The 27,989-nt window shown below is 31.9% G+C and overlaps 2 protein-coding genes across 2 annotated transcripts in view; one reads left to right on the top strand and one right to left on the bottom strand.

Moving 5' to 3' along the window:
* Positions 1 to 27,989, top strand: part of LOC114325526 (uncharacterized) — a 528,612-nt gene that overhangs the window by 395,791 nt on the left and 104,832 nt on the right. The gene's annotated exons all lie outside the window — the stretch shown is intronic.
* Positions 1 to 27,989, bottom strand: part of LOC114325527 (lipase member N-like) — a 52,541-nt gene that overhangs the window by 1,821 nt on the left and 22,731 nt on the right. The window contains exons 5-6 of the mRNA XM_050658099.1: positions 22,423 to 22,575; positions 8,485 to 8,712 (exon numbers count right to left, since the gene is read on the bottom strand). Of these exons, the coding sequence (XP_050514056.1) occupies positions 8,485 to 8,712; positions 22,423 to 22,575 (381 nt within the window). The remainder of the gene's footprint in view (positions 1 to 8,484; positions 8,713 to 22,422; positions 22,576 to 27,989) is intronic.

The following is a 27,989-nucleotide window of genomic DNA, read 5'->3' as shown; positions in this document are numbered from 1 at the left end:
CACGAAATAGGTTAAAAGATATAGGTTTAACACGTATTTTCACTCCGGAGTAGTACTCAAGACTAATTAATACCTCGAGGGTGTCATCCACCTGAAGGATTTCGCCACCCAGAAAGATTACGGTGTAATTTGCATAATAGTAAACAAACTAAATTTGCATAAAGTTTATTGTATATTGAAAGGTTTTTAGTACTAAGCAATAAACATTTTGCCTAGAAAGTTGGCTTTCATTATTATGTTCAACCCCTTCTGATAAAAGAATAGGTGGAGTGATTAGATTAGCCGACGTACCGATAGAACGTATTTATTCCGACAAAACCCATCTTTACAAATTAAATAAGATGCATAAGTAAAAAGAATTATTATAAGTTAATACTTTGTCATATCAATTTATTATTTTTGTCAGGAATAAGCCGTAAAATGGAAAAAATAATCTTTATTGTCCTTCACATTACATTTCAACATTTGTACTAATTGTAGTGGCATTTTCTGGCCGCTGATCACAGTTTAAAGAAGAAGAATAAGAAAAAAGAAGATATTAGGCTTCTTGACACGTGACGTGGGCACATCACTGTTTTTTTCTGTGCGCGGCTGATCACACGCGTGTTCGAAATAATTTTATAAAAATTGTTAAAAAGCGTTTAAAATGCCAAAAAAGGTCATCAAAGAGTGATTGTTTATCCCGAAAGCGGCGGAAATATGAAGAGTTGCAACAGAAATTGCTAAAGTTGAGAGAGAAAATGGATGAAAAGGACTCAGGTATTTATATGATATTTTTTTGATTTTCTTATGGTAGTTAAATTAAATTTAGCGTGAATAAATAGCTATATTTATTAATTATTTACAAAGTGACAATTTTAATCAACTTCAAACATGGAGACTTTTATTTTGTTGTTATCAATATATTTTTCTGTTGCCATAGTACCTGTTTTTTCTCCATCTTCCTGTTCGAATAAAAAACAGGCACTATGTTGCCGGACTGCACTGGTTTTCCTATTAATGTTTATTTCGTAGAAAATGGGTTAACATAAATGACATGCAAAAACGTCACATTTTGCAAAGAAAAATTATATTGTTTGTCTCAATAAGGGTGCCTTGAGGTAGTCCAAAGTAATACAGACTAAATAATTAAGGATATAACAATAAATCAGAGGGTACTTTTAAGTTGCCCAGAAAATCTTTATGATTATGTGACCTGCTTCTATTTCTCAGAGGCACTTTATATTAGCCCAGAAGTATAGAATGGAATATATTTTTATTTAACTAATTATACATATTTGACTTCGAATTTACATCACAAGAATAGCAAGTTACTTACACAAAATTTGTGTTTGGCTTGTCTTCAAACAATAATACTAGGGGAGCGGGTATGTTTTAATAGCCCAGAAAATCTTTGTGATTTATTTGAGATGTTAGGCTCTATTTTATAGTAGCCCAGAAATTTAAAATACAATACATAATATTTATTTAAATATTTTTTTTGTACATTTTACCTTGATTTCACTTTTCAAGCGTAGCAAGTTTACTTACACTAAATTTTTGTTTGGTTTTGTCAAAATATTAAAAATAATATTACAGAAACTATTGTGCATAGCCCGTCAGTTTCACTAAATAATACAGACAATGAGATCCAATGCAATTTGAGCATAATTGAGGATTTTGGTTTTACAACCAGCAATACTTATTGAGGAGTCGCAACAACAAACAGAAGATTTTTTCATTGGAGAGGTACTTACACAGAAAGAATCTATTTCTCTAAATATGATTAACTTAATTGGGGAAGACCCATTAAAAACTAACCTTAATGCTTCTGAAATGTTGCCAGATGTAGCAAAAAGGCTAAACTATTCTCTTTCCAAAGGCTTAGACAAAAGTATTGTGGGTAAACTTACAGAAAAATTCTTACCTGCTACAAACTGCGAAAGACTTTGCCCACCTCAGTTAAATTCTGAGGTTTTATCTGCCATAAAAGATAAAAATAAAATTAGGGAAGATAAATACTTGCAAACTATGCAAACAATTTTAGCTGCAAGTATTATGTCCCTTTATAAAGAGGTCGAATTAGGATTAAACAAAAAAAAAGGAATATCGAAACAATTGCCAATTCCATAAACTTCAATATAGGAGTGTTTTATAAGATGTCCTTGCACAGAAGATTTTTGCTCAGTTCTTCAATATTGAAAGAAAGCAAAGATGCAAGATCGGCAGCTTTTCAACTCAGCTCTATAATGAAGCCACAAAAAGCCACTTTTTGTCCGAAGACTGCGCCACAACGCCAAGCTGTTTTTACCACTCAGCATACAACAAGAGTTCTTCCAGAATCTAACAACTTCAATTAGCAGAGTTTAAACTTCAATCCAGCCTCAAACAGACCAAGATTTCGACAAAGCCACTACCCAAATCCTCCTCAACCAACATCGAGATACAAACAGTTGAGCAGACAACAGCACCAAAACCCAACCAGAACAACCAGGAGGTCATACTAAAGGTAAATAAAAAATCAGCAGGAAATGTGGCTAATTATTTTAAAAACCGGAAAAAGATTACTTCAAACATCAAAGTTTTAAGTTGGGTCCAAGGTTTTAATATTTTATTTAAAACAACACCGTCTCAAGAGAGAGCACCAAAAGTTTTTCATAAATGAGTCGTATGATTTAGCTATAAAGCAATTACTTGATAAGGGAGCTACTTCTCCTTCTTCACATACAAGAGAGCAATTCCTTTCTTCATATTTTCTAGTGCCCAAAAAGGACGAAAGTCATAGATTTGTTTTAAATTTAAAACAGTTAAATTGCTTTATAGAAGCCCCACATTTTAAGTTGGAAGACTATAGGTCAGTTCTCAAGCTCATTTTTAAGGGTTGTTTTATGGCAAAAGTAGATTTACAAGATGCCTATTTTGCTATTCCTCTTCATGAAAATTTAAAAAAATATATTTAAAATTTGAGTACAAAAATATTCTATATCATTTCAACTGCTCACCATTTGGTTTGAATATCTCGCCTTTTATATTTACGAAAACCTTAAAACGAGCCTTAAACAATCTAAAAACAAGAGGCTTTACTTCTGTCATTTTTTTAGATGACACTTTACTGATTTCAAAATCATATTTGAAATTTAAAGAAAATATTGTTGAAACTTGTTCAATGTTTTCCCGCCTGGGATTTACCATAAATAAAGAAAAAGTATACTTTCACCCACACAAATTATAACTTTCCTTGGTTTTACGTTTGATTCTAATAAAATGATATATTTTGCTCCTGCTGACAAAAAAAAAGAAAAAATAATTAATAGTATTCAGACCATCAAAAGTAAAAGTACGATAGAGTACGAAATGTATGATAAGATCATTTGCAGCTTTAATCGGTCAGTTGGTAGCAGTTTGTCCTTCAGTTAAATATGGAACATTATACTTAAAAAATTTAGAAAAAGAAAAGTGGCTTGCTCTTTCTAAAACTAATAGTTTTAACACAAAAGTGACCATACCTAAATACTTGTAAAACGATTTCTATTGGTGGTTAGGTACATAACATACCAATTAGTGAACAAAATATAAAAGAATCTAATTATGTACTTGAAATATTTTGTGATGCATCTATTTTAGCATGGGAAGCATGCGGTAATGATAATAAAACTCATGGTTTTTGGAGTTATGAACAGCGAGAAGTACATATAAATGTTCTTGAGTTATTGGCAGCATATAATGACTTGAAATCCTTTTCCAAGGAATATAGGAATTGTAATATTTTGCTAAGAATAGATAACACAACAGCTGTATCTTGATTAACAAGATGGGGAGTGTGCAATACTCTAACCTTAACAACATTTGCAGAGAAATTTGGCAATACTGTGAAAATAGAAATTTAAAATACTTGCATCTTATATCAGTACAAAAGAAAATATTATTGCTGATTCAGAGTCAGGATCTTTGAAAATAGGAACAGAGTATTCTTTAAGTGATAATTGTGTTAATATAATTTTTAAGCAGCTTCATATTCCAGAAATCGATTTGTTTGCCACATATCTTAACAAAAAATGTGCAAATCTTGGAAACCTGACCCCGAATCGGAGAAAGTTGATGCCTTCACTATAGATTGGCATGGATTAAAATTTTATGCTTTTCCACTCCACCTTTTGCTATTATTCCAAGAGTTTTAGAAAAAATTATATGTGACAAAGCAGTAGGAATTGTGGTAGTAGCAGAATGGCCAAATCAGATTTGGTAACCAACCTTTAATAAACTGATATCAGGCAAAAAGATAATTTTAGGACCTGATAAAAATTTAATTTTGAACCCTTTTAGGCTTTCATATCCGGGACACCAACATCTTACCCTGACTATCGCATGTTTGTTAGGCAAGATTTTTTAAGGAAAGGTATTCCTGAGCATTCCATCGCAATTGTAATTGCATCTATTACAACAAAAAAAAACTAAATTTACATGATACAGTTTTCAAGAGAAGGTGGAGGTATAGTATAGAAAAAATATGGACCCTTTTGCTTATGAATTATCAAATATTATTACTTTTATTAAATATATCGTAGATCAGGATTATACATATAACTCTACAAACATTCATAGAGCTGCATTGGCATTGATAATAGATATACCAGAAAATCATAAAAACATGTTTAAAAATTTTTACAAAAGTATATATAATCTCAAACCATCATTGCCCAAATATCAATTTACTTGGGACCCTCAACCAGTATTATTTTATTTATAAACATTATTTCCTCCCACAGGTCTTTCCTTGAAAGAAATTACTTGCAAACTTGTAATGTTGATTGCTCTGACTACAGCTCACAGGTTGCAATCCCTATCTCTAATAAAAATTCAAAATATTTTCATGGATCAAGATAAAATTGCGATTTTGATACCAGATAGGATAAAGACTTCTTCGAAAAATAAAAATCAACCTATTTTAAGATCTCTCTATTTTAAAGAAAAACCACAGTTGTGTGTAGCATCGACTTTATGTCACTATTTAGAGATTTCTAAAAATATTCATCTTCAATCAGAGGAAAAGTTGTTTATAACAATAAAAAACCATATAAAGCAGCATCTACGCAGACTTTGAGTAGATGGCTAAAAGATGTTTTAAAATTATGTAACATAGACACCAATATTTTTAAAGGGTATAGTGTTAGACAAGCATCTACGTCAGCAGGAGCTAGGGCTAGATTAAATAAGTATAGAAACTATTAGAGAGACGGCGGGATGGACAGAAAATTCTCAAGTATTTAATATTTTTTATAATAAACTTCTAGCAAAAGATTACGGACTCTTTGCAAAAACTATATTGTCTGTTTAGTCCATATTATATGCTTCTGCGTTTGTTTGTTGTTTGTTATACATTGGTAATTATATGTTTATATTATTATTATTACATAAGAATAGTAATTTTCTTATTATTTAAAAACATTACTCTTAATTGTTCTAATATTTCTTTTTTTTTTTGTAAAGTTCCTAATAAAAAAAAATGTAAAGTATCGATTTTTGGATTGCAATGTAGTTTTGTTTAATTATCGCACAATATTGCTTAATCTTTCAACAGCCTACAATTAGTACAAATGTTCGAAATGTAATGTGAAGGACAATTAATTGATTGGTTGACTTACCTGTTAAGGAAGGACAATCATAATTGTCCTATCTTACATTTCGAACATTTGTACGCTCCCTCCCTTTGATTCTTTCGAACCCACCCGTTTTTGTGCCATCAAAATAAAAAAAAAACAGTGATGTGCCCACGTCACGTGTCAAGAAGCCTAATATCTTCTTTTTTCTTATTCTTCTTCTTTAAACTGTGATCAGCGGCCAGAAAATGCCACTACAATTAGTACAAATGTTCGAAATGTAAGATAGGACAATTATGATTGTCCTTCCTTAACAGGTAAGTCAACCAATCAATTAATTATTTTCGCGTTACATTCACTTTGTAAAGATTTTTTTGTTGGCGCTGTAATAACACAGTAGAAACATTATCATATTTATAATATCTTATATTGTTATGTGTTTTATGAGTTTAGTTGACCGATAGAATATTATGTTTACTTGTATTACAGCATCAGTGATGTGTATACGTGGTGTACTAATATTATGACGATTAGAACTGTTTCAACTCTTTGAATCGTTGTATCTCAAAAACGGTGGCTCTTGGGTAAAAAAGTATAAAGATATTTTTTATAGATATTTATCCAGTATACATTTTTGGTTAGAACTAATTTTATGTTAAAACTTACCGTTTCGCTGAAAATCGCTAAAAAACATATTTGGTGACCTTTGATCCCGCGTAAATTTTTTAGCTCGGGTCGGATTTATGAGGACTTTTTAGATTTCATTTATGATGGTATTTTGAACAATTCTGACAATTTTCAGCTTGATGGTAATTATTGTAACCTCACTCCTATTTTTGAGTCTAACTAGACCAGTCTAAATGCATATTTTAAAAATTACAGGGGTAAAAAAGAATAGAAAATTTAGTGTGATATTTAATTTAAAATATCTCATTAAAAAAACTTTTTGCTTATTCTAAGAGACTTTTTAACCTCGGTAATAATGTTAATAATGTTAATGCTACAATCGTTAAGTTTAGTTCAAGAAGAAAGGCTTAAGAATCTTGAAGAGCTTAAAAAGGAAAAAGCTGAAGCCATTCGACAAACAATCGCAGAAGACCAGTATTTAGGATCTGATGATGATGGTGAAGTCATCGAAACCAATCATTCAAATAAAGTGAACATACAAACCGAAGTGGAAGAGATACCACAAGTGAAGGAGCTACCAGAATCAAAAAATCTTCCAGTTGACCCAATTGTTCTGATGGCTCAAGCGATTTCACAGATGTCTGCTACAAGATCCTATTCTCGTAAACATGGTGAATTACCAAAGTTCAATGGATGTCCAGAAGAGTGGCCACTATTCAAAGCTAAGTACGATCGATCAACTAATGAGTACACAATTAACAATTCAATCAACATTCGAAGATTAAAAGAAGCTTTGGAAGGAGATGCTTTGGAGACAGTTTCATTCCTGCAACCAAACATCAATAATGTGGAAAGCATCATGAAGACCCTAGAAGATAGGTTTTGACAAGCAAAGTTGGTGATTGAAGGGTTATTAAATAAAGCAAGAGCAGCCCCTTCTCCATCAGTAACTAAACCAGAAGCAACATTCAAGTTCGGAATCGAAGTTCAAGCATTAGTGGCAAGCATCACGTCCTATAAAAGTAGCCAGTACCTGTATTCCATTAAAATCCTGAGCACTCTGGTCAAGAAGATGTCGACAGAAATGGAAACTGAGTGGTACACCTGGCTTTGACAAGACACCTCAAAAGAAAAAAATCTGAAATATTTTTCGCAATGGATTTCTATGAAACAGTCTGTAACGTATCTTATGTCAACTCCCACTACAGCTTCTAAAAATGCAAATGACAAGAATAGAAAGAAGAAGCAGACTTATCTTGGAACAGTATCAACTAACTACAAGCCGAATCGAAAAGTGTACTGTGTATACTGTAAAATTGAAGATCATCATGTCGGTGACTGCCGAAAGTTTTCAGCACTACCAATTAAGGAAAAAGACGAGTTTGCAAAGAAGAATCGTATGTGCTTCCGCTGTTTAGCATGACCGATCATACTACCCGTATGCATGCCAATAGTGAATATAAATTTCTTAATTGTATGTCAAAAAATTTGCAATAACTACGTCTTAAAACCCACCAAATTTCATTTGCATATCTGAACCGGTTTTAAAGCATAAATCGTTAGTTTGTAAGAAATATTCAACATCCCATATCTCGTAAACGAAGCATTTGCAGACATACAATTACAGAGCAAACTGTCATTATTTTTTAATGCAGAATTACCCCTTAAGGAAAACTTATTTAAAATCACTCTGTACTGATGAAGAACATGGCTAGATGTTAAAGTACCTATCTTTTGTATTATCCAACATAAGCGAATGAATCAAAAACAAAATGTTAAGAAAACCTGAGGCTATAGTTGGGTTTTAATTTCAGTATTTTAAAAATGATAGACTATTCCACAGGGTGTTGCAAACTTTGAGAAAAAACACAGTTTGATTCGTACACCCGGTATACAATGAAAATTTACCTGCTTAGCAACAATAGTTAGATCGATATTCTTAAACAATAAAGCTATAAGATATTAAAAAATTACTTAAATCGGACAACATCGGTCATCAAAAATGACCCATTTTTTGGAGTGCCCGTTTTCTGTGCTAGTAAAGAGAAAACTGAGAATACATGGATACTTAAAGACTTAGAGCAACAGAGCGACTGAAATAAAGCAAAAAAGATAGGCTCGACCCAGAAAAACAGATACTAATAGAGGTGCAGCACAAAATCAATGAATATGTAAGAAAATCATATAATCCAAACTGAGAAAGACAGATATGGTTTAAAATATTAAAAATAAAAAGCGATTATTATGTACCAAATGAAATAGTCTAATATTATTTACCTACCTCTGCGGTACATAGTACATCATTTCGTCCAAGAAACTGTGCAATTTTGACTTTAATTTTTGAAAAATCATACAACGGTGGTCTAGGTGTTCCATATTTCTTGTGATTTAGAGTTGGACCATAATCGTATTTTGCAAATCTTTCAGACAGTACAATTTGGCCATAATGCTGAAGCGTTTTTACGCTGGTTGAGTCATAAACATGGTTCAAAAATATTGGCATTTTGTCCTAAAAATAAAAATCCGAATAGTAAAATATTATAAAATAAAATTATGATATTAGGCTAAAATCGAATCGTTACTTTTTTGGTAATAAATCAATAGAAGGGACAAAAACAAATCTCTTAAATATTAGGGCAGTCAATGAGGGTATTTGGCTCCGAATTCCATCCTACTACATCGATTTACTTGATATTTTCACGGTAAGTAGGGAATAGCTTAAGAAACAAAGTCTACCCTATGCCGATGTGCGCTTTTATCTTGGGGGAGGTTACCACCCCTTCTCGGGGGTGAAAAATGTTTTGCTTAAAATAGACACGGAAGAGGCTATAGAACCTAATTTTAAGCAAAAACTGTTCCATAATTATTTTTTGAAAACTCAATACTTTTTGAGTTATTCGTGGTTGAAAATTTTCCATTTTCATTGAAAAATGACACCTTTTCGGACGGATTTTTGCGAATACTTTAAAAACTATGCATCTAACAAAAAAACTATATAAAATATCTCTGTAGGTTATAAAAAAAACAAAGAGATTCGTTCCTTCATAAATCTTCTAGTTAAAACACAAAGAGGGATATGGTAGGTAAGAAGAGTTTGCTTTTGTGCTGCATGCTCAAATCGATGTATTCAAGTTGAAATAACAGAGAAACTGTCGATTTTAGGTGTATAATGATACTAATAACTTTTGTAGTGCTTGAAAAGACCTTTAAAACGAACAATACCAAATGTCAATTACATTCAAACTATGTAAGCGAGTTATTCTGTAAAAAAGTTGATGACTAATATATTTTAAGACGAAATGAGAAGTTTATTTGACCCCTCATCAGATTAAAATAAATGGTTTTTGACAAAAAAGGTCAAATTTTAAAGCGCATTTTTAAATTTTTTTAAAAATCTTCTTTTTCCTCCATGTAACTCGAAAAGTATAAGAGATACGAAAAAAGATACCACACAAAAATGTAAGGCTCTTTCAGATAAAAATTTTCTGTTTACTTTTTATTACCGTATCTCTTATCATTTTCAAATTACATGGAGAAAAAAAGATTTTTAAGAAATTTTAAAAATGCTCTCTATAATTTGATCTTTTTTTTTTAAACCATTCATTTTAAACCCGTCCAACTTTTTGAACATAGAAATAATATAATAAAAGTTATTGTAGAAGGAAAACGATGTATTCACATTTTGGTGGATGAAGGTTAAAATTACTTCTCATTTTTTCTCAAAATATATTAGTTATCAAATTATTTGCAGCATATCTCGCTTAGTTTTAATGTACCTAATGGACCTTTAATACAGCTCGTTTTATAGGTCTTTTCAAGTACCACAACAATTATTAGTAGCATTATACACCTAAAATCGACCGTTTCTCTGTTATTTCAAGTTGAATAGACCAATTTAATAATGTACCAAAGAACAAACTATTTTCGCCTACTAGGTGTGTTATAACTAGAAGATTTATGACAGCAAGTGTCTCTTTGTTTTTTTATAACCTACAAAAATGTGTAATACAGTTTTTTAGGTAGATGCATAGTTTTTAAGGTATTCGCAAAAAACCGTTCGAAAAGGTATTATGTTTCAATGAAAATGGTTAATTTTCAATCACGAATATCTCAAAAAGTATTGAGTTTTCAAAAAAAAATTATAGAACAATTTTTGGTTAGAATTAGGTTCTCTAACGAATTCCGTGTTCATTTTAACCATAAAATTTTCCACCCTTAATAAGGGGTGGGAGCCACCCCCAAGATAAAAGCACACATCGGCATAGGGTAGACTTTGAATTAGGAGATAAGTAGAGGCTATTTCCAAAATGTCATTAAAATCCACGCAGTAGGATAGAATTCGGAGGTAATATCCTATTCTTGTTCCCATTATGTTGACATACTCCCAGAGGAGTATGTCAACTAAAACTGTCACTGTGACAGTGGTAGTTGCCAAACTTGTCCGATACGTCTAAAGGTGGGAAACAACCAATATAATGTGAATTTATATGTTAATATCGCTAAATCTCCCAGCTCGACTGGCTTCATTTCTTTTTAACTTACAGCTTAATACGTTTTCCATCTTTTGTGCTATTTTGCCGGTTATTAGCGCGCTCATCACTGTATATAAAACCATATTGTGTCGTGAAAAAAATTTGAAAAATTATAATAAAGTACTAAAAACTCGGTAATTTGAATCTTTCGCTTAAATTTTAAGGTTCTGTAAAAAAAGTGTAAACACAAAAGTTGTAGCTCTTTATATTACCTACAATTTCGCAATTTACCTTTTTTCCGTAGGACTTCTAGTTTTGCCAGAAATTTTCATAAACCATTTTTACCTCTTAAAACTTACCCCTATTCCACTTCCATGAGATCACCGGTAAATTATTTTTGTTATGTTGTTCCTTCAACAATGAGGTCCATCCTCTTACTATTTTTTTTTTCACAAAAATTATCGACACTTGTCTACAGATTTTTATCAACTCATTTTTGACATCGACAAAAAATGTCAATTTTTCCTTTCTTTCCTTCATTTTTACGAATTGTTTCCAATCCATAAATCGTTTTCAGAAAAAATTCAAATAATTTTGTTTTGCGATCTGACCTGTAAATGTTTATCAACTGACTGTTCACTGTTCTAACCAACGAAATGGCCATTTTCGCGTTTTTCAAATTTTAAATTGCTTATAACTCGAACACGATCAACTTTAGAGAAAAATTATAAGAGACCTTTTCTGTCCGGAATGGTCCGAAAAATCTAAAAAAAATCTCCGGGCTGAAAATACTGATTTTTGCAATTTGATTAAAAAAAATTATTAAACAAAAAATTGGACCATTTTTCGCGTGGGCGACTTCTTGAACCTTATTCTGGGGTGTCGAATGTGATTATGCAAAAAAATTGCATGGGAACATTTTTTTAACGAACCCGCCGTTTTCGCCTTTAGTGGAGTCACTGAAGGTGGATATGAGCTATTACCTCCGATTTCGTTGAACCTACATCGATTTACATGAAAATTGGTGAGTGGTTAGAGGATATCTCAAGGAACAAAGGTGACATGGTGCCAACTTGCGCTTTTACCCTGGGGATGGATGCCACCCCTTCTCGTGGGTGAAAATCATTTTATTAAACATAACCCCATAATTCGATAGAGGGACAAATTTCAAGCAAAATTTGTTATATAAAGTTAGTAAAATAAATCAAAACTTTTTAAGTTATCAAAGATCAAAGATTTTAATTTTTCTTGAGAAAAATGCATGTTTTTAACCAATTTTTCATCAATAACTCAAAAAGTGTAAGTTTTTACAAAAGAGCTATTATTATCAAAATTGAAGCCAGTAAAAATTGAAATAAACCCCTTACTACAAAACCTTTTAATGTTAACTAAAAGTGAGGTAAAGGTAATTGAACGTATATTTTTTTTCGGCGAGTAAAAAACTCTAAGTATTCAAGCTGAAATAACGGGAAACTGATGCATTTTATAACATAAACTCACTAAACATTTGTCAAAGTACTTAAAAATATCTATTAAATGAGCCCCGAACATGTTGATAGCGTTAAAATTTATGCCCCAAAATTTTTTCCAAATTTATCTTTTAAAATTTTTTCCAAAAAATGTTATGGTTTTTTTTAATAACTCCGTTTGTGTTTAACAAATCGGATTCATCTAAAAACTTTTTGAAAGATAATTTCAATTTCTATTTAAGCACGTCGAACTTAATCTTGTAAACCCCTTACTTTTTTAAAAATAAAAGGTTAAATAATCCCGGTTGCATGGTTCCCACAGCAAAATTTAAGATTTTAACGTTTCTATCTCGGTTATTTTTTACCCTATAGAAATAGTAAAATAGGTAAAATATTTGGCAGAGAAAAAACTAAAATTGGGTTTTATATAATTTTTTACGTATATTGAGTATCTTTGGAGTTATCATCAAAAGAATATGAAAATTACAATAGTTTTAAGAATTATGATTTTTTTTAAATCATACCTTTTTTTCAAAAATATGCATTCTAAACCGGTCACAATTATCGAAAACATTACTTATGCTAATATAAAGAAGTTTTTGTAAGGATTACTATAAATTTTAATTTTTGTGGAAATGGCGTATGTTTTATTTTTCACTTTTTCCTAAAAAATTCGAAACGGTTCTGTTATTTTCATTATAACTTGCTCAATTTTGACGCTATTACCTTGTTCTGAAGCTCATTTGATAGGTATTCCAAAGTACTTTGGCAAATGTTTAGCAAGAATATTTTATAGGTTGCATGGTTTCCCGTTATTTAAGCTTGAATACTTAGATTTGAGTACTCGTCGAAAAAAATACACATTCAATTGCCAATAACTCACTTTGAACTAACATTGGTTTAGTTCTCTATATGAGGAGTGTATTCAATTTTTTATTATCTTCAATTTCAGTAATAACGACTTTTTTGTTAAAGCTTATAGTTTTTGATTTATACGTGAGAAACCGATTTAAAACAGGCATTTTTTTACGAAAAATAAAATCTTTGGTCTTTAATAACTCAAAAAGTGTTGATATATTTTAATAACTTTGTATAACAAATTTTGCTTATAATTTGTCCCTTTATCGAGTTATGGTATTATTTTTAATAAAATAATTTTCACCCCCGAGAAGGGGTGGCCTCCACCTCCCAGGGCAAAAGCGCAAGTTGGCATCATGTCACCTTTGTTCCTTGAGGTACCCTCTAATTACTCACCAATTTTCATGAATATCGATGGAGGTTCAACGAAATCGGAGGTGAAATACTTCAGTGACTCCACTACTTGTCTATACACGTGTTTACACCCTACGGCAGTGAAAAAGAGGAAGACGGGATTATAGAAAGAAGCTGAAATATTAGGTATACTTTAAATGTATTTTAATTATTTCTGTAGGTACCTACATATATTTATTAAGGTTTAACATATTTATGCGCTTAGATACATTATTATATAAATGTTTTATACAAAATTATTTTTATTTTGTTCACATAATAGACCAGTAAGGATCTGTTTTTAGGTGAATGTGAGAGGTGGACCATTCAGATTTTTGCGGAAAAAAGTTAGGTGATAACTTCTTCGTTAATAATAATTGAATTATGCTCCTTCTCAAATATGCCCGGAACATTAATAAAAAAAATAAAATATTTAAAAATTTCACAAAATTTCGTTTTTTTTTTTCTACTTTTTTGCTTATAACTTAAAAACTATTTTTTTCAAAAACTAAACTAAGGTTTTCAATTAAAAATAAGTTTTTCAATTAAAAATCTTTTAAAAATATTTAATTTACAAATATTTTGATTAGGTTGAAAAACTTAGTCTTTTATTTAGCAGCTGTCGCTACGCACCTACTACCTTCTCGTCAGTTGCAATGGGGGATTAATATGTCGAAAATTTTTACCTGGGCTAGAGAAAGCAGCCTATGCAGTCTCTGATGAACCTCTAACAAGAGGTGAAATCGTCGATAAGAGTGCTGGCTGCACTCTCTGATCTACGTAAAAATTAAGACAGTTTTGGCTTCGCATTGCAACTGAAAAAAATGGTATACATTTTTATTTTTAAAAACTATTCATTTTAGAGCAAAGTCGTGTAGGAATAAAACAAAAGTAATTAAATTTTCTATGAGATGCGATTTGTTAAAAATGTCTTTATTTATCACCCTTGCTTTAAAATAGCAATAAATATAAAATAAGGGGCAAAACAAGCATGTCTTTATTCAATGATTTTCCATCACTTGGGTTACACTTGAAACCTTCCTAATTCGCTTAGAAAATTTTTGTAATGTGCTAAAACCGCACACCAAATTTCATTAAAATTCACTTACTAGATTTTGCATAATAATTTTGCAATCTAAGCTTTTTTTAAAAAATTAAAATTTTTTAAAATCTTGCACAACAAAAACTAGAACATACCAAAATTTGTCAATTTTTTTACATATAAAGAAGTAATCCACCTATCTAATGTACTTTACAGAATTGAAATCGGATGATTTTAGCAGCCTCAGCAATGTTTTAAATTTATAAACAATTTTTTGGCTTATAAACAAATTAGTGCTGTGGCCAGGAGAGAGTGCTACGGGCTCCTTTATTTAGATGGACCCACCCAAGTTTTTTTTATGTATTTTGACCCGTAGAACACGAATTTTTTGGTAACAGTTGATCCGGATGACGATAAGATTGTTATAAACAAAGAACTTGAGGAAATACATAACATCGACTTTTCGCAAATAAAACAATTTTTTGTATTTCTTGGGTAATTCTAAGCAAAAAATGTCCTTACAAGTTTTTTCGTATGATGCATAGTTTTCGAGATAAACGCAGTGGAACTTTCAAAAAATCTAGAGATTGCAATTTTTGAACGCGAATAACGTTTGATTCAAAAATAAAATAGCTAAAAATTAATTTTTTTATTATTAACAAAGCTATTTGTTATAAACCAAAAAATTGTTTACAAATTTAAAACATTGCTGAGGCCCCTTAAATAATCCGATTTTATTCTGTAAAGTGTGTTAGATCGGTAGAGCATTTCTTTATATGTAAAAAAATTAGCCAACTTCTAAATGGTCTAATTTTTGTTCAGAAAGATTTCAAAAAATTTGAACTTTTTTAAGAACATTTAGATTGCAAACTTATTATGCAAAATTTATTAGGTCGATTTTAATGAAATTTGGTACACGATTTAAGTATGTTACAAAGAATTTCCTAAGCCAATTACTAAGGTTCTAAGTGCCACCAAAGTGGTTAAAAAATATTGAATAACAACAGACTTATTTTGCCCCATTATTTTGTATTTATTGCTATAGTGCAGAAAAGGTAGTACCTTAAGACATATTTACCAGTCGTATGTCATACAAAATTCAATTATCTTTATTTTATTTCTCTACGACTGTTTTCCAAATTGAATCGTTTTAAAGTCATAAGCAAAGAAAGCAGAAAAAAATCGATATTTTTCGAAATTTTTAAATATTTTAATTTTTTTATTAATGTTCCGGGCATATTTGAGAAGGAGCATAAGTTCAATTATTATTACTGAAGGAAGTATTTTTCGAAAAAAAAAATGTTTTAGAACCCCTGACAGCAACAAAATGTCAATAATATTAATTCCTAAGTTATTATTAAAGACTGGATTATATGCAAAATGCATATGCATATATATGCTGCATATTTCTCATGTTTTTCATAAATGCATATGCCTTGCATATTTGGAGATTTAAGAGCATATAAATGCATATTTTGATGGGAATTTACTCTACCCCATTTAAAAATAAGGTATATATTAGTAACATCAACATCCATTAAAATAAAATGTGAAAGTAAATATTTTGCTGTTAAGCTCCTTTGTTGTTGTACCCATAAACATAATGGGCGTTATTTATAGCTGCAGGTATCATTATCCGGATATTTAAGATTTATAGACTTCTCAGAATTTACAAATTACCTAAGTAAATACCGATTATATTTTGAATAACATTACAAATATTACCTGTACTTTCTGCTGGTGTCGGCCAACTATGAATTATTCTGGGAAAACCAACCAAAACGAAATTTTAAGGCAGCGTTGCCAATTTAGCTTATTTTATGCTAGATTTGGCATATTTTTGTGTTGTTTAGCTTATTTATTTCTTGTTTAGCATATAGCATATTTTCTAGCATATTAAATAATATAAAAATTATTTAGTAAAAATCGAAAATCTTCTAATTCAGAACAAATTTTTATGTTGGCCTTACAATTACTAAAACAACTTAGGAACTCTCTCACAGGAACTTGAAACTGATATCAGTGAGTCAAATCTGATTCCTAACAAAAAATGTTTAACCATTCACACATACACACCTACATCAGCAAATCCCTTCGCCTTCAATAATGTTTATATTAGTACTTATGTCTGTGGACCATGAGATTACTATTAACTACAGGATCATGTTTCAGCATTTTTTAAAACAAATAATTTATCTGTACTGGGTTATGCTTGCTATAGGGATTTTTTATTAGTTGATAATGGAATACCTACTGTTGAACTAATCATTCCATCATTCTTGTGAGGTTTGGCAAATACTATATTGGTCGAGTTGGCAACACTGTTTTAAGGGTAGGATAGATTATTTTATTTTATGAATGGTTAGTCTTAAATCAATCGCCGATTATTCAACTTTTGTGATTGCAAGTTATTGACTATACTGTGTAAAAAAATCATTTTATTATTATTGTGAAAATGCCTAAAGTAGCAAGGGAAAAATCAAGTCTTCTCAGAAGTTGGATTGGAAGTAACAATCATCTAAAAGTTATCGACAGTGAAAGTATGTTTTGCACCATTTGTGATAAAAAGGTAAGTTCTCCACTTCAATAGATTTTTAAACTTATCAAACTTCTTTGCACATCTATGTGTCTGTCTATTCTAAAATGACAAACCGTCCCATTTCTTCAAAAACTGTTTTTTAAAGTTCGCAACGGTTTGGCTTATACAGAGCGAGGTGTTGAGAGTGGCCCACCCTGTATACTACGGTACACTGACTGTACTTTATTGTTTGACGATTTCAATTTCACTTTGAGAAATAAAAAAAAATTGGGGGAGGTTTAAAAAGTTTGATCATTTTAATGTAGGTATCTATTTACGAAAACATCTAAAACATCATTATCATTATATTCCAGATTCCATGTCAAAAGAAATTCCAAGTAGTTCAACACATAAAAACTTCACTTCACCAAACTAAGCTATCAAAAAATGATAATAAACCTCGCCAGCAGATTCTACAGAACAGTTTGCAGATTCAGAATACGTCAGTTGGGCAAGAAACCTTTGCAAAGGATTTATGCCATTTTTTTTTGAACTGCAATATCCCTCTGCACAAGTTAGAACATAAATCGTGTCAAAACTTTTTAAAAACTTATTGCAAGATTAAAGATAAACCAGCTCAAATACCAAGTTCTTCAACTCTTCGGAAAAAATATGTCAGTGCATGTTACAAAGATGTGATGACGAGTATTAAAAATCAGTTAAAAGCCGATTATCTTTGGATTTCCGTCGACGAAACAACGGATACAAAGGGTCGACAAATTGCGAATCTAATTGTTGGAGTTCTTAACGACTCTGGCGATTTTAAAAACTCATACTTAATTAGTGTAAAATGTTTGGAAAAAACAAACTATGCTACAATAGCTAGATTTGTTAACGAATCCCTAACAAATTTTTTTTTACCTGATCAAGTACCATTTGAAAAAATATTATTAATGCTTAGTGATGCCGCCTCATATATGATGAAAGCTGCATCCAATCTTAAAATCTTTTTCCCTAATTTAATTCACTGTACATGTTTGGCGCACGGCCTAAACAGAGTTGCAGAGAAAGTTAGAATTGAATTTCCTAATGTAAACACCTTAATAAATAATGTAAAAAAAGTATTTCTGAAAGCACCACTACGTGTACAGGTATATAGGGAGATGCTTCCCGATATTCCTTTACCACCAGAACCAGTATTAACCAGATGGGGAACTTGGCTTAAAAGTGCTATATTTTTATCTGAACACTACGACGACATCAAAAGCGTTATTTCAAGTTTTGATCCGACTTGTACCGCTATTGATAACTGTCAAAATATTTTTAAAGAAAAGTCTATTAAAAATCAATTGTTGTATATAAAATCGAATTTCGATATCATTGAAAGTTCAATTACAAAATTAGAGGCTCAAAATTTATGTCTTCACAATAGTATGTCTATTGTTGATTCGGTTAAACAGAAAATAACAAATCTGAATGGGGAAATTGGAGTAAAAATTAAAGATAAACTTGATGACGTTTTAAACAAAAATGAGGGTTTCACTTTATTGCGTTCAATAAATAATATAATCAATTTTGGAAACTTCGATGAAAATATTAATATGGATCCGTCTCTAATAGCAAAGTTTAAATATGCCCCAATTACATCTTGTGACGTTGAGAGATCTTTTTCTGCCTATAAACAAATATTAACAGATAGAAGACATAATATTAGTTTAGAAAATATGAATCAATATATGATTATTTATTGTAACAATAAAAATATGTAAATTTGTTTTATTGTACTCTTTTTATAATATTAGTTTAGAAAATATGAATCAATATTGTAACAATAAAAATATGTACATTTATTTTATTGTACTCTTATTTATCTTGTGGTCAAAATAAAATATTTTGCCGTTTTATTTGTCACAAAACCTGAAGTTAAAAAAATATATTAAGAAATAATAATACAATTTGGTTTAAATTCAAACCTATTTATTTATTTTTATTATTTTTTATTTATTTATGTATTTAACGTAAACCATAAAATTATTCATATAAAAATAAGTGCATATATAAATGCATATTTGCATGTTAATTGTGCATATTCAGCTTGTTTTAAAATGCATATTGCATGCATATTTTAGACATTTTTTAGTGCATATTTTCCAGTCTCTAGTTATTATAGTCCAGAAAGCCACTGCGCATCCGCTAGGAAAAATATTCTAATTCGGATTTTTTGCACAATCTTACTCAAAAAGGACTCCTTTTAACAAATTTGCATGTTGCCAGGACCAAAAGGTGGTCAAAATTTTTTTAAACGTTTTTTTTTGTTTTTTCCTAAAACTATTTTTTTTTGCATGGAAAAAAGTTTTTTTAGGTTTTTTGGATCATTCCAAACAGAAAAGGTCTTTAGTGACTTTTCTCTAAAAATGATAGTTTTTGACATATAAGCAATTAAAAATTGAAAAAGTGCGAAATTGGCCCTTTTTTAACCCTCAAAAACTATGTGAAAAACTGAAAATTGGAATGTTGCCAAGATAGGTAGATTTTCTTTAAACATCGATTGATGAAATCCTGAAGAGTTCTTTGCAATACAATATTCAAAACTCCTTTGTTTTTTAACCCATTAACCGCCAAGCAAAGAAATACTGCAATAATATGTAATATATTTGATTAACTAGAGTAAAATAAACTTAAACATTCGTAAAAAAATTATTTTACACTTTGATAATGGCAGGTGTCACAACAACAAAATGGTTCGTTTTCGAACCTTTGGCGGAAATGAGATATAAAAATTGAAATACACAATTTTATATTTTTGTGAAAAGTCTCAAAACATTTAGAGTCTAAATGGACCTGGAAGTTTTGATAAACAAAAATAGTATTTTTAGAACATTGCGTACACTTCCCTTCAGCTTCTTTATCAAAAACGAAGTCGAACGGCCCTCTATCTTTTTTAGAAATTATTTTAGATATTTCCAGTTTACACTTTCCATTCCTGTATCTTGCACTGTGCCAGTTGCATAAATTCGACAAATCTACAAATATTGTCTACAACACTACGCAACCTCCCTTATGTAGCCCCCTCCCCCACCCTAGCTTTTAACAAAACTGAATACCAGAATACCCGTCTTTCTAAAGGTACGTATCCACTACGTTCGTAATATTGGACCACCGAGGCACTGCCGCACGGTCGTTGGCGCACTGTTGCACGGTCCGGGAGCGCCAACCATCCAATATGTTCACAAACCTCTTGCACCCCGCGCTCCCTGCAACTGCTCCAATCGATACGGTATGCGCTCCTCTACATATAAACCGACACCAATTGGAACGCCGAGGCGGAGCGCGCACTGTTGCACGGTCTGGGGGCGCCAACCATCCACTATGTTCACAAACTTCTTGCGCTCCGCGCTCCCTGCAACTGCTCCCATCTACATTCATGCGCACCTCTACATATAAACCACCATCTATTGGACCGTTGAGGCGGAGCGCTCACTGTTGCATGGTCCGAGAGCGCCAACCATCCACTATGTTCACGAACTTCTTGCGCTCCGCGCTCCCTGCAACTGCTCCAATCCATACGGTATGCGCTCCCTTACATATAAACTGCCACAGATTGGAGCGCCGAGACAGAGTGCGCACAATTGCACAGTCCGGGAGCGCCAAACGTGTCCACTATGTGGAGCAGTTGCAGGAGCTCGGAGCGCAAGCATAGTGGATACGTGTTTTTACACATAATAAAGAAATATCCCAACAAATTACTGCCTGTGCATCACCTTGAACTTATTCCTGATCAGACAGGATTATATGTCGACTTCCGCCAATGGTTCGTTATCGAACCATTATTTTCAAACACGAGATTTGATGACTCAGAAATTATTTTTTTTGTATTTTTATAAAAATTGGTGTGCAAATAGGTTAAAAAAATAATGTTTTAATTTATTTGACCACAAAAGTGTTATGCCAATAAAATTACTACAGTAAAAATAAAGTTGTGTCGAAGGATTGAAAATGTCGGACATTTAGAAAATATTTTTGTGATGAAAGCACGAGTTTGGAAATTAAACAAAATTAAATTTAGTTACACTTATATCTTGTGGTTGCTTAAAAAATACAAAGATTTAAAAAAAATTAACGAATTGTCAAAAAAAAAATCTACAAAAAAATGGTGCGTTTTCGCACCTTTGGCGCTAAATGGGTTAATTGGTAATCAAGCGTGCGCGACACTATTTTCCACCGACAGTATGGTGCAAATGAAAGGAATAAATTCGTTATTTCGTAAACCGGCGACTTTAAGGAAAAATCCCGAAACAGATCGATTTTTATTTTTAAGTTATGATATTGCGGCATATATGGTATACTAGTGACGTCATCTGTCTGGGCTTGATGACGTAATCGATGATTTTTTTAAATGAGAATAGGGGTCGTGTGGTAGCTCATTTGAAAGGTTCTTTAATTTTCCATTAAGTAATGTAAACATTTAGATAATTATTTATATAGGGTGTCCTTCTACTTCTTTTTGTGTCAAATAATTTAATTTAATAAAAAATTTTGGACACCCTGTATAAATAATTTTGTAAATGTTTATATTACTGAATAGAGAATTGAAGAACCTTTCAAATGAGCTAGCACACGACCCCTATTCTCATTTAAAAAAATCATCGATTACGTCATCACGTCCAGATGGATGACGTCACTAGTATACCATATATGCCACAATATCATAACTTAAAAATAAAAATCGACCTATTTCGGGATTTTTCCTTAAAGTCGCCGGTTTACGAAATAACGAATTTATTCCTTTCATTTTCACCATACTGTCGGTGGAAAATAGTGTCGCGCACGCTTGATTAGCAATTAAAAAACAAAGGAGTTTTGAATATTGGATTACAAAAAACTCTTCGGAATTTCATCAATCGATGTTTAAAGAATATCTACCTATATTGGAAACATTCAAATTTTCAGTTTTTCACATAGTTTTTGAGGGTTAAAAATGGCCGATTTCGCAATTTTTCAATTTTTAATCGCTTATATGTCAAAAACTATAATTTTTAGAGAAAAATCACTAACGACCTTTTCTGTTTGGAATGATCCAAAAAACCTAAAAAAACTTTTTTCCATGCAAATAAAATAGTTTTAGGAAAAAAACAAAAAAAAACGTTTAAAAAATTTTTGACCACCTTTTGGTCCTGGCAACATGCAAATTTGTTAAAAGGTGTCCTTTTTGAGTAAGATTGTGCAAAAAATCCGAATTAGAATATTTTTCCTAGCGGATGCGCAGTGGCTTTCTGGACTATTAATAGTTATCCTATTGCTTAAAATCTGTCCCTGATAAAATTTGGCATCACTGTTGGTCATAAGAATCTGTACTGTAAAGTCAAGGTGGGACGCACATTAGTAACTACCAAATTTTTTATCTGTTCCCTCAGCGCTACACTAAGAACTCTATTAACTACAAAACTAGCAAAGAAAGTATACTTACAGGAGCAACTGACTTATAATTCCAACCTGCAAATAAAGCATGAACCATGTCCATCATATTGTACAAAATTGGATCACTCGATCCCAGTTCAAATAATGGTCCTATCTCTTGCTTTAATGGAAATCTTCCGTTCCATAATCTTAATCCTAATGGCTAAAAGCACAAAAATAAGCTGCCTTAAAACAAGAGGGGTACAAAATAAGTGTATTTATTTACTATCGGATATAGTATTATATTTAAGATGATACAGTAGCGATCAACAGGTAGCCAAAACGCGTTCCAAGATTGCGGCTGTAATTTTGAATATTTTTTCGATATATTTGGCACACGTATTCGTAATATAATCAAGAATAGCGGTACATAGCCCAATTTGAGAAATATATTAGTATGTGGAAATTACTCTGTAATTAAATACAATATTAAAAAAACCTGTACCGCCATTAAGAAGAACAAAAAAATACACTTTCTTCAAATAAACTTTTTAATCCGATGCCTACATTTTGTGTCGTTTTGGAACTACTAATGAAATAAAAAATTTTAGTAGTTCCAAAATGACACAAAATCTAGGCATCGGATAAAAAAGTTTATTTGAAGAAAGTGTATTTTTTTGTTCTTCTTAATGGCGGTACAGGCTCGTTTTTTTAATATTGTATTTAACTACATAGTAATTTCCACATATTAATATATTTTTCAAGTTGAGCTCTGTGCCGCCATTCTTTATTATATTACGAATACGTGTGCCAAATATCTCGAAAAAATATTCAAAATTACAGCCGCAATCTCGGAACGCATTTTCGCTACCTGTTGATCGCTATTGTTTCCTCTTAATATCATAAGAGAGAAAATTTTGCCGGCAATATTTTCGACTGGTATGCAAGTTTCTTGTCTGGCAATTTTCGCGAATTAGGTTTTGAGAGTTAAATCACGAGACGTCAGACGAATGGGGGTTCAAAGGAGTAGTGATGCGCAATACATGGTGTTGCTTCCTGTTAACACCTCTAGCCACCCCTACTCAATTCCTATCCTCACCTCCAAGAAGTTTGGCTTAATCACACGGGTGGACCCCGGCAAACCATAATAACTTTACTCGAGATTGGGTAACCAACCCCAGCGGAAAGTAGAGTCAGGGCTGACGAGGAAGAGAGAAATGGTCCTCCGAAAGGGGAGTTGGGCGATGGACCAACCATTCATCCCTGGAAAAATAACCTATAGTTAGGAACCCACAGAGGAGCCTCGGCGTATAGGACGGATTGACCGGCGATGACTTAAACAACGAAATATGGAATTCAAGATAGGATCGTGGAATGTCAGAACCTTGAATACACCTGGTACACAGAGAAACCTTCTAAATGAATTGTCTGGATACAGACAATACAGACAAATCTCAATTGCCGCAATTCAAGAAACAAAATGGCTAGGTAATGATATCAGAGACACCAGAACACACACTATTCTACAAAGTATCAAACCAATTGGCAATAAAGAGCTAGGAGTACCGTTCATAGTGCACAAGAAAATAAAATGCAGTATACTAGACTTCCAACTGTTAGGTGAAAGAATGTGTAAATTACGAATTAAATCAAAATTCTTTAGTGTCATAATAATTATCAATATTCACTGTCCTAATGAAGAGAAGGACCTAGAAGAAACAGAAATCTTTTACTAACATTTAGACACCGCATATAATGCAGTCACCAAAAAAGAATGTGTGTGTACTTTGTACGCACGTAACAAGTTATTCTTCTATTATATAATTTTAACGAAGAAAATATACTTAACAGGATATCTGTATTCTATTTAAATATTAAACTAACTTTCTTATCTACCACTTTAAAACTAAAACAACCAAAAATAATAAAAAAAAAATGAATCGTCCAGGATTGGAACCCGGGACCTTTCGATCTCTGACCAAACGCTCAACAACTAGACCACCGAGTCTCCTCAAATTGACACGTAAGTTTCGGATATAATTACACAACACGCTGACAAATATATTGAGTGGTATCGTGATAAAAATGTTATACCTACATATTTTATTATCTTACTACAGAAGAAGAGAAATTCAAAGACACAAAAATTATAATAAATAATACATTTACTAAAAACACTAATATATTCTTTTAATGACTTATTTGCGCTGATACAGATACTATCTTGAAATATTACAAACGAACTACTGTCTGTGTGCGCATGCGCGCAGATTTATTAACGATTTTACTCTCAATCGCGCCTAAAAAAGAATAACTTCAAAAATGACATAAAAGTAATAATGGGGGACATGAGTGCTTAGATTGGAAAACAAACCGAATACATGGGAACAATTAATAGGTAGGCATAGCCTCCATGAGAGAACTAACGAAAATGGAAGCCTACTAATAGACTCCTCTGCTAGCAAGGGAATGATCATAAGCTCAATCTTTTTTTTTTCAAACAAGACATCCACAAGGTCACATGGCTATCACCGAATGGTCAAACAACCAACCAGATAACCACATTATAATAAACAGAAGAGAGGCAACAAACGTAACAGATACGAGATCCAGGAGGGGAGCGGTATGCGGCTCAGATTGACTTTCAGATGACAGATGCGACTTTCTTCTACAAATAAAATTTAGATGCCGTATAAATAGACAGGAGAAGAACAACCACACAACAACAGAAAAACTAAACCTGGAGAACCTGAAAAATCCAGAAATAGAAGAACAATTTCGAGAAGAAATAAATAGAGAACTCTTAGCAGAGCCAGATTTAAGGAAGTGGGGGCCCCTTAGCAGAATTGGTGTGGGGGCACTACGTCCTACCATTCAAAAAATGTTGATCTACTTTTATAAATATATTTTGAAGTAATAAAAATACAAGAGCTGTAACTTGTTACAGTATAATATTAAAAATAATAGTAAGATAAATGGTTAAAGTCCGAAAAGTTTTCGAGATATTTTAATTGAAAATTTATTGAATATGTGGGACATAATATGTAGTTGCATTAAGACATCGTGGCCAATGCTCATTATAGAGAGATGATTCAAAGACTCTTGGCCCATCATAGACCCAAGTCGATTTTTAATTAACTTAAATTTGGAGAATGATCTCTATTAGTATGGTATAGTTAGACCCAAACCCAGACATCCAAAGTGAAAGTTATCCTCCAACACCAAATTGTTCTATATGGTCCACATAATGTTCAGAAAAAAGTCACACCATTTTGAGCGTCGGGTTTGGGGGGAGAGGGGGGAGAAATCTGCAAATTCGTAGTTTTTTAGGTTTTTCGTCAATATTTCTAAAACTAAGCGGCTTAGCATGAACAATCCTCTACACAAAATTTTTCTACATTAAATTTGAAATAAAAAAGGCCCTATGCATAACCCTTTTAAAATGAACGGTTCCAAAGTTACGGAGGTAGTATAGTATAATTGGTCAAAAAAAAAGGCCTAACCCAGACATCCAAAGTAAAAGTATTCCTTCAACACCAAATTGTTCTCTATGGTCCACATATTGTTCAGTAAAAAGTTACACCATTTTGAGCGTCCGGTTTGGGGGGGGGGGAGATGGGGGAGAAGTCGGTAAATTAGTAGGTTTTTAAGTTTTTAGTCAATATTTCTAAAACTATGCTTTAGGTTAAGGAATGTTCTATAGAACAATATTCTACATAAAATTTAAAACAAAAAAGGTTCTATACATAATTGTTATAAAATCAACGGTTCCAGAGTTACGGAGAGTGAAAAGTGGAGATTTTCGATACTTTTTATATTTACCGATTTCTCCCCCCTCTCCCCCCCAAACCCGACGCTCAAAATGGTGTGACTTTTTTCTTAACATTAGGTGGACCATATAGAACAATTTGGTGTTGGAGGATAACTTTCACTTTGGATGTCTGGGTTTTTGGTATAGTTATATCATAAATATTGCCCAAAAAACATAAAAAGTATCGAAAATCTCGAAATTTCACCCTCCGTAACTCTGGAACCGTTGATTTTATAACAATTATGTATAGAGCATTTTTTGTTTTAAATTTTATGTAGAAAATTTCTGTATACAACATTGTTTACGCTAAAGCATAGTTTTAGAAATATTGACGACAAACTTAAAAATATTACTAATTTACCGGCTTCTCTCCCATCTCCCTCCCAAACCGGACGCTCAAAATGGTGTAACATTTTACTGAACAATATGTGAACCATATAGAACATTTTGGTGTTGGAGGAAAACTTTTACTTTGGATGTTTGGATTAGGCCCTTTTTTTGGACCAGTTATACTATACTACTCCGTAACTTTGGAACCATTCACTTTAGAAAGATTATGCATAGGGCCTTTTTTATTTCAAATTTAATGTAGAACAATTTTGTATAGAAGGTTGTTGATGCTAAACCGCATAGTTTTAGAAATATTGGCGAAAAACTTAAAAAACTACGAATTAACGAATTAACCGATGTCTCCCCCCTCTCCGCCCAAACCCGACGCTCAAAATGGTGTGACTTTTTTCTGGACATTGTGTGGACCATATAGAAGAATTTGGTGTTGAAGGATAAGTTTCAATTTGGATGTCTGGGTTACGCCATCTTTTGAATCAACTATACTATACTACATATATCCACTGTGGTTAGGCAGCATCAGAACTAAATATACAGGGTGTCCCGAAAAGATTGGTCATAAATTATACCACACAATCTGGGGCCAAAAATAGTTCGATTGAACCTAAATTACCTTAATACTAATGTGCTCATAAAAAAAGTTACAGCCCTTTGAAATTACAAAATGAAAATCGATTTTTTTCAATATATCGAAAACTATTAGAGATTTTTTATGGAAAATGGACATGGGGCATTCTTATGGCAGGAACATCTTAAAACAAAATTATAGTGAAATTTGTCCACCCCATAAAAATTTTATGGGGGTTTTGTTCCCTTAAACCCCCCAACTTTTGTGTACGTTCCAATTAATTCATTATTGTGGCACCATTAGTTAAACACAACATTTCTAAAACTTTTTTGCCTCTTAGTATTTTTGGATAAGCCAGTTTTTATCGGGATGCGGCTTCTTTTTTAATATGTTTACATAAAAATTTTATAGGGTTTTTTTTCTTTTAAACCACCCAAGTGTTTGTGTACGTTCCAATTAAACTATTATTGTGGTACCATTAGGTAAACACAGTGTTTTTAAAACTTTTTTGCCTCCTAGTCTTTTTTTGATAAGTCACCTTTTATCGAGATGTGGCTTCCTTTTCAAAATATACCTAATAATGTAAATTATAAATAAAATTTCAGATTATTAACAGCTCTCTATAATCGTACTTGACCATATACAAATACGTGGTGGATTCGAAAAATATTAAAAATATCTCGGTAAACACTGACTTATCGAAAAAGTACTAAGAGGCAAAAAAAGTTTTAAAAATAATGTGTTTACCTAACAGTGCAACAATAATAATTTAATTGAAACGTACACAAAAGTTTTGGGGGGTTTAAGGGAACAAAACCCCCATAAAATTTTTATGAGGTGCACAAATTTCACTTTAATTTTTTTTAAGATGTTGCTACTATAAGAATGCCACATGTCCATTTTCAATGAC

This window comes from Diabrotica virgifera, chromosome 8 (assembly GCF_917563875.1).
Source record: "Diabrotica virgifera virgifera chromosome 8, PGI_DIABVI_V3a".
NCBI classification, from domain to species: domain Eukaryota; kingdom Metazoa; phylum Arthropoda; class Insecta; order Coleoptera; family Chrysomelidae; genus Diabrotica; species Diabrotica virgifera.
Note: the sequence above shows the minus strand (reverse complement) of the source record. Positions and strands in the feature narration are given on the sequence as shown.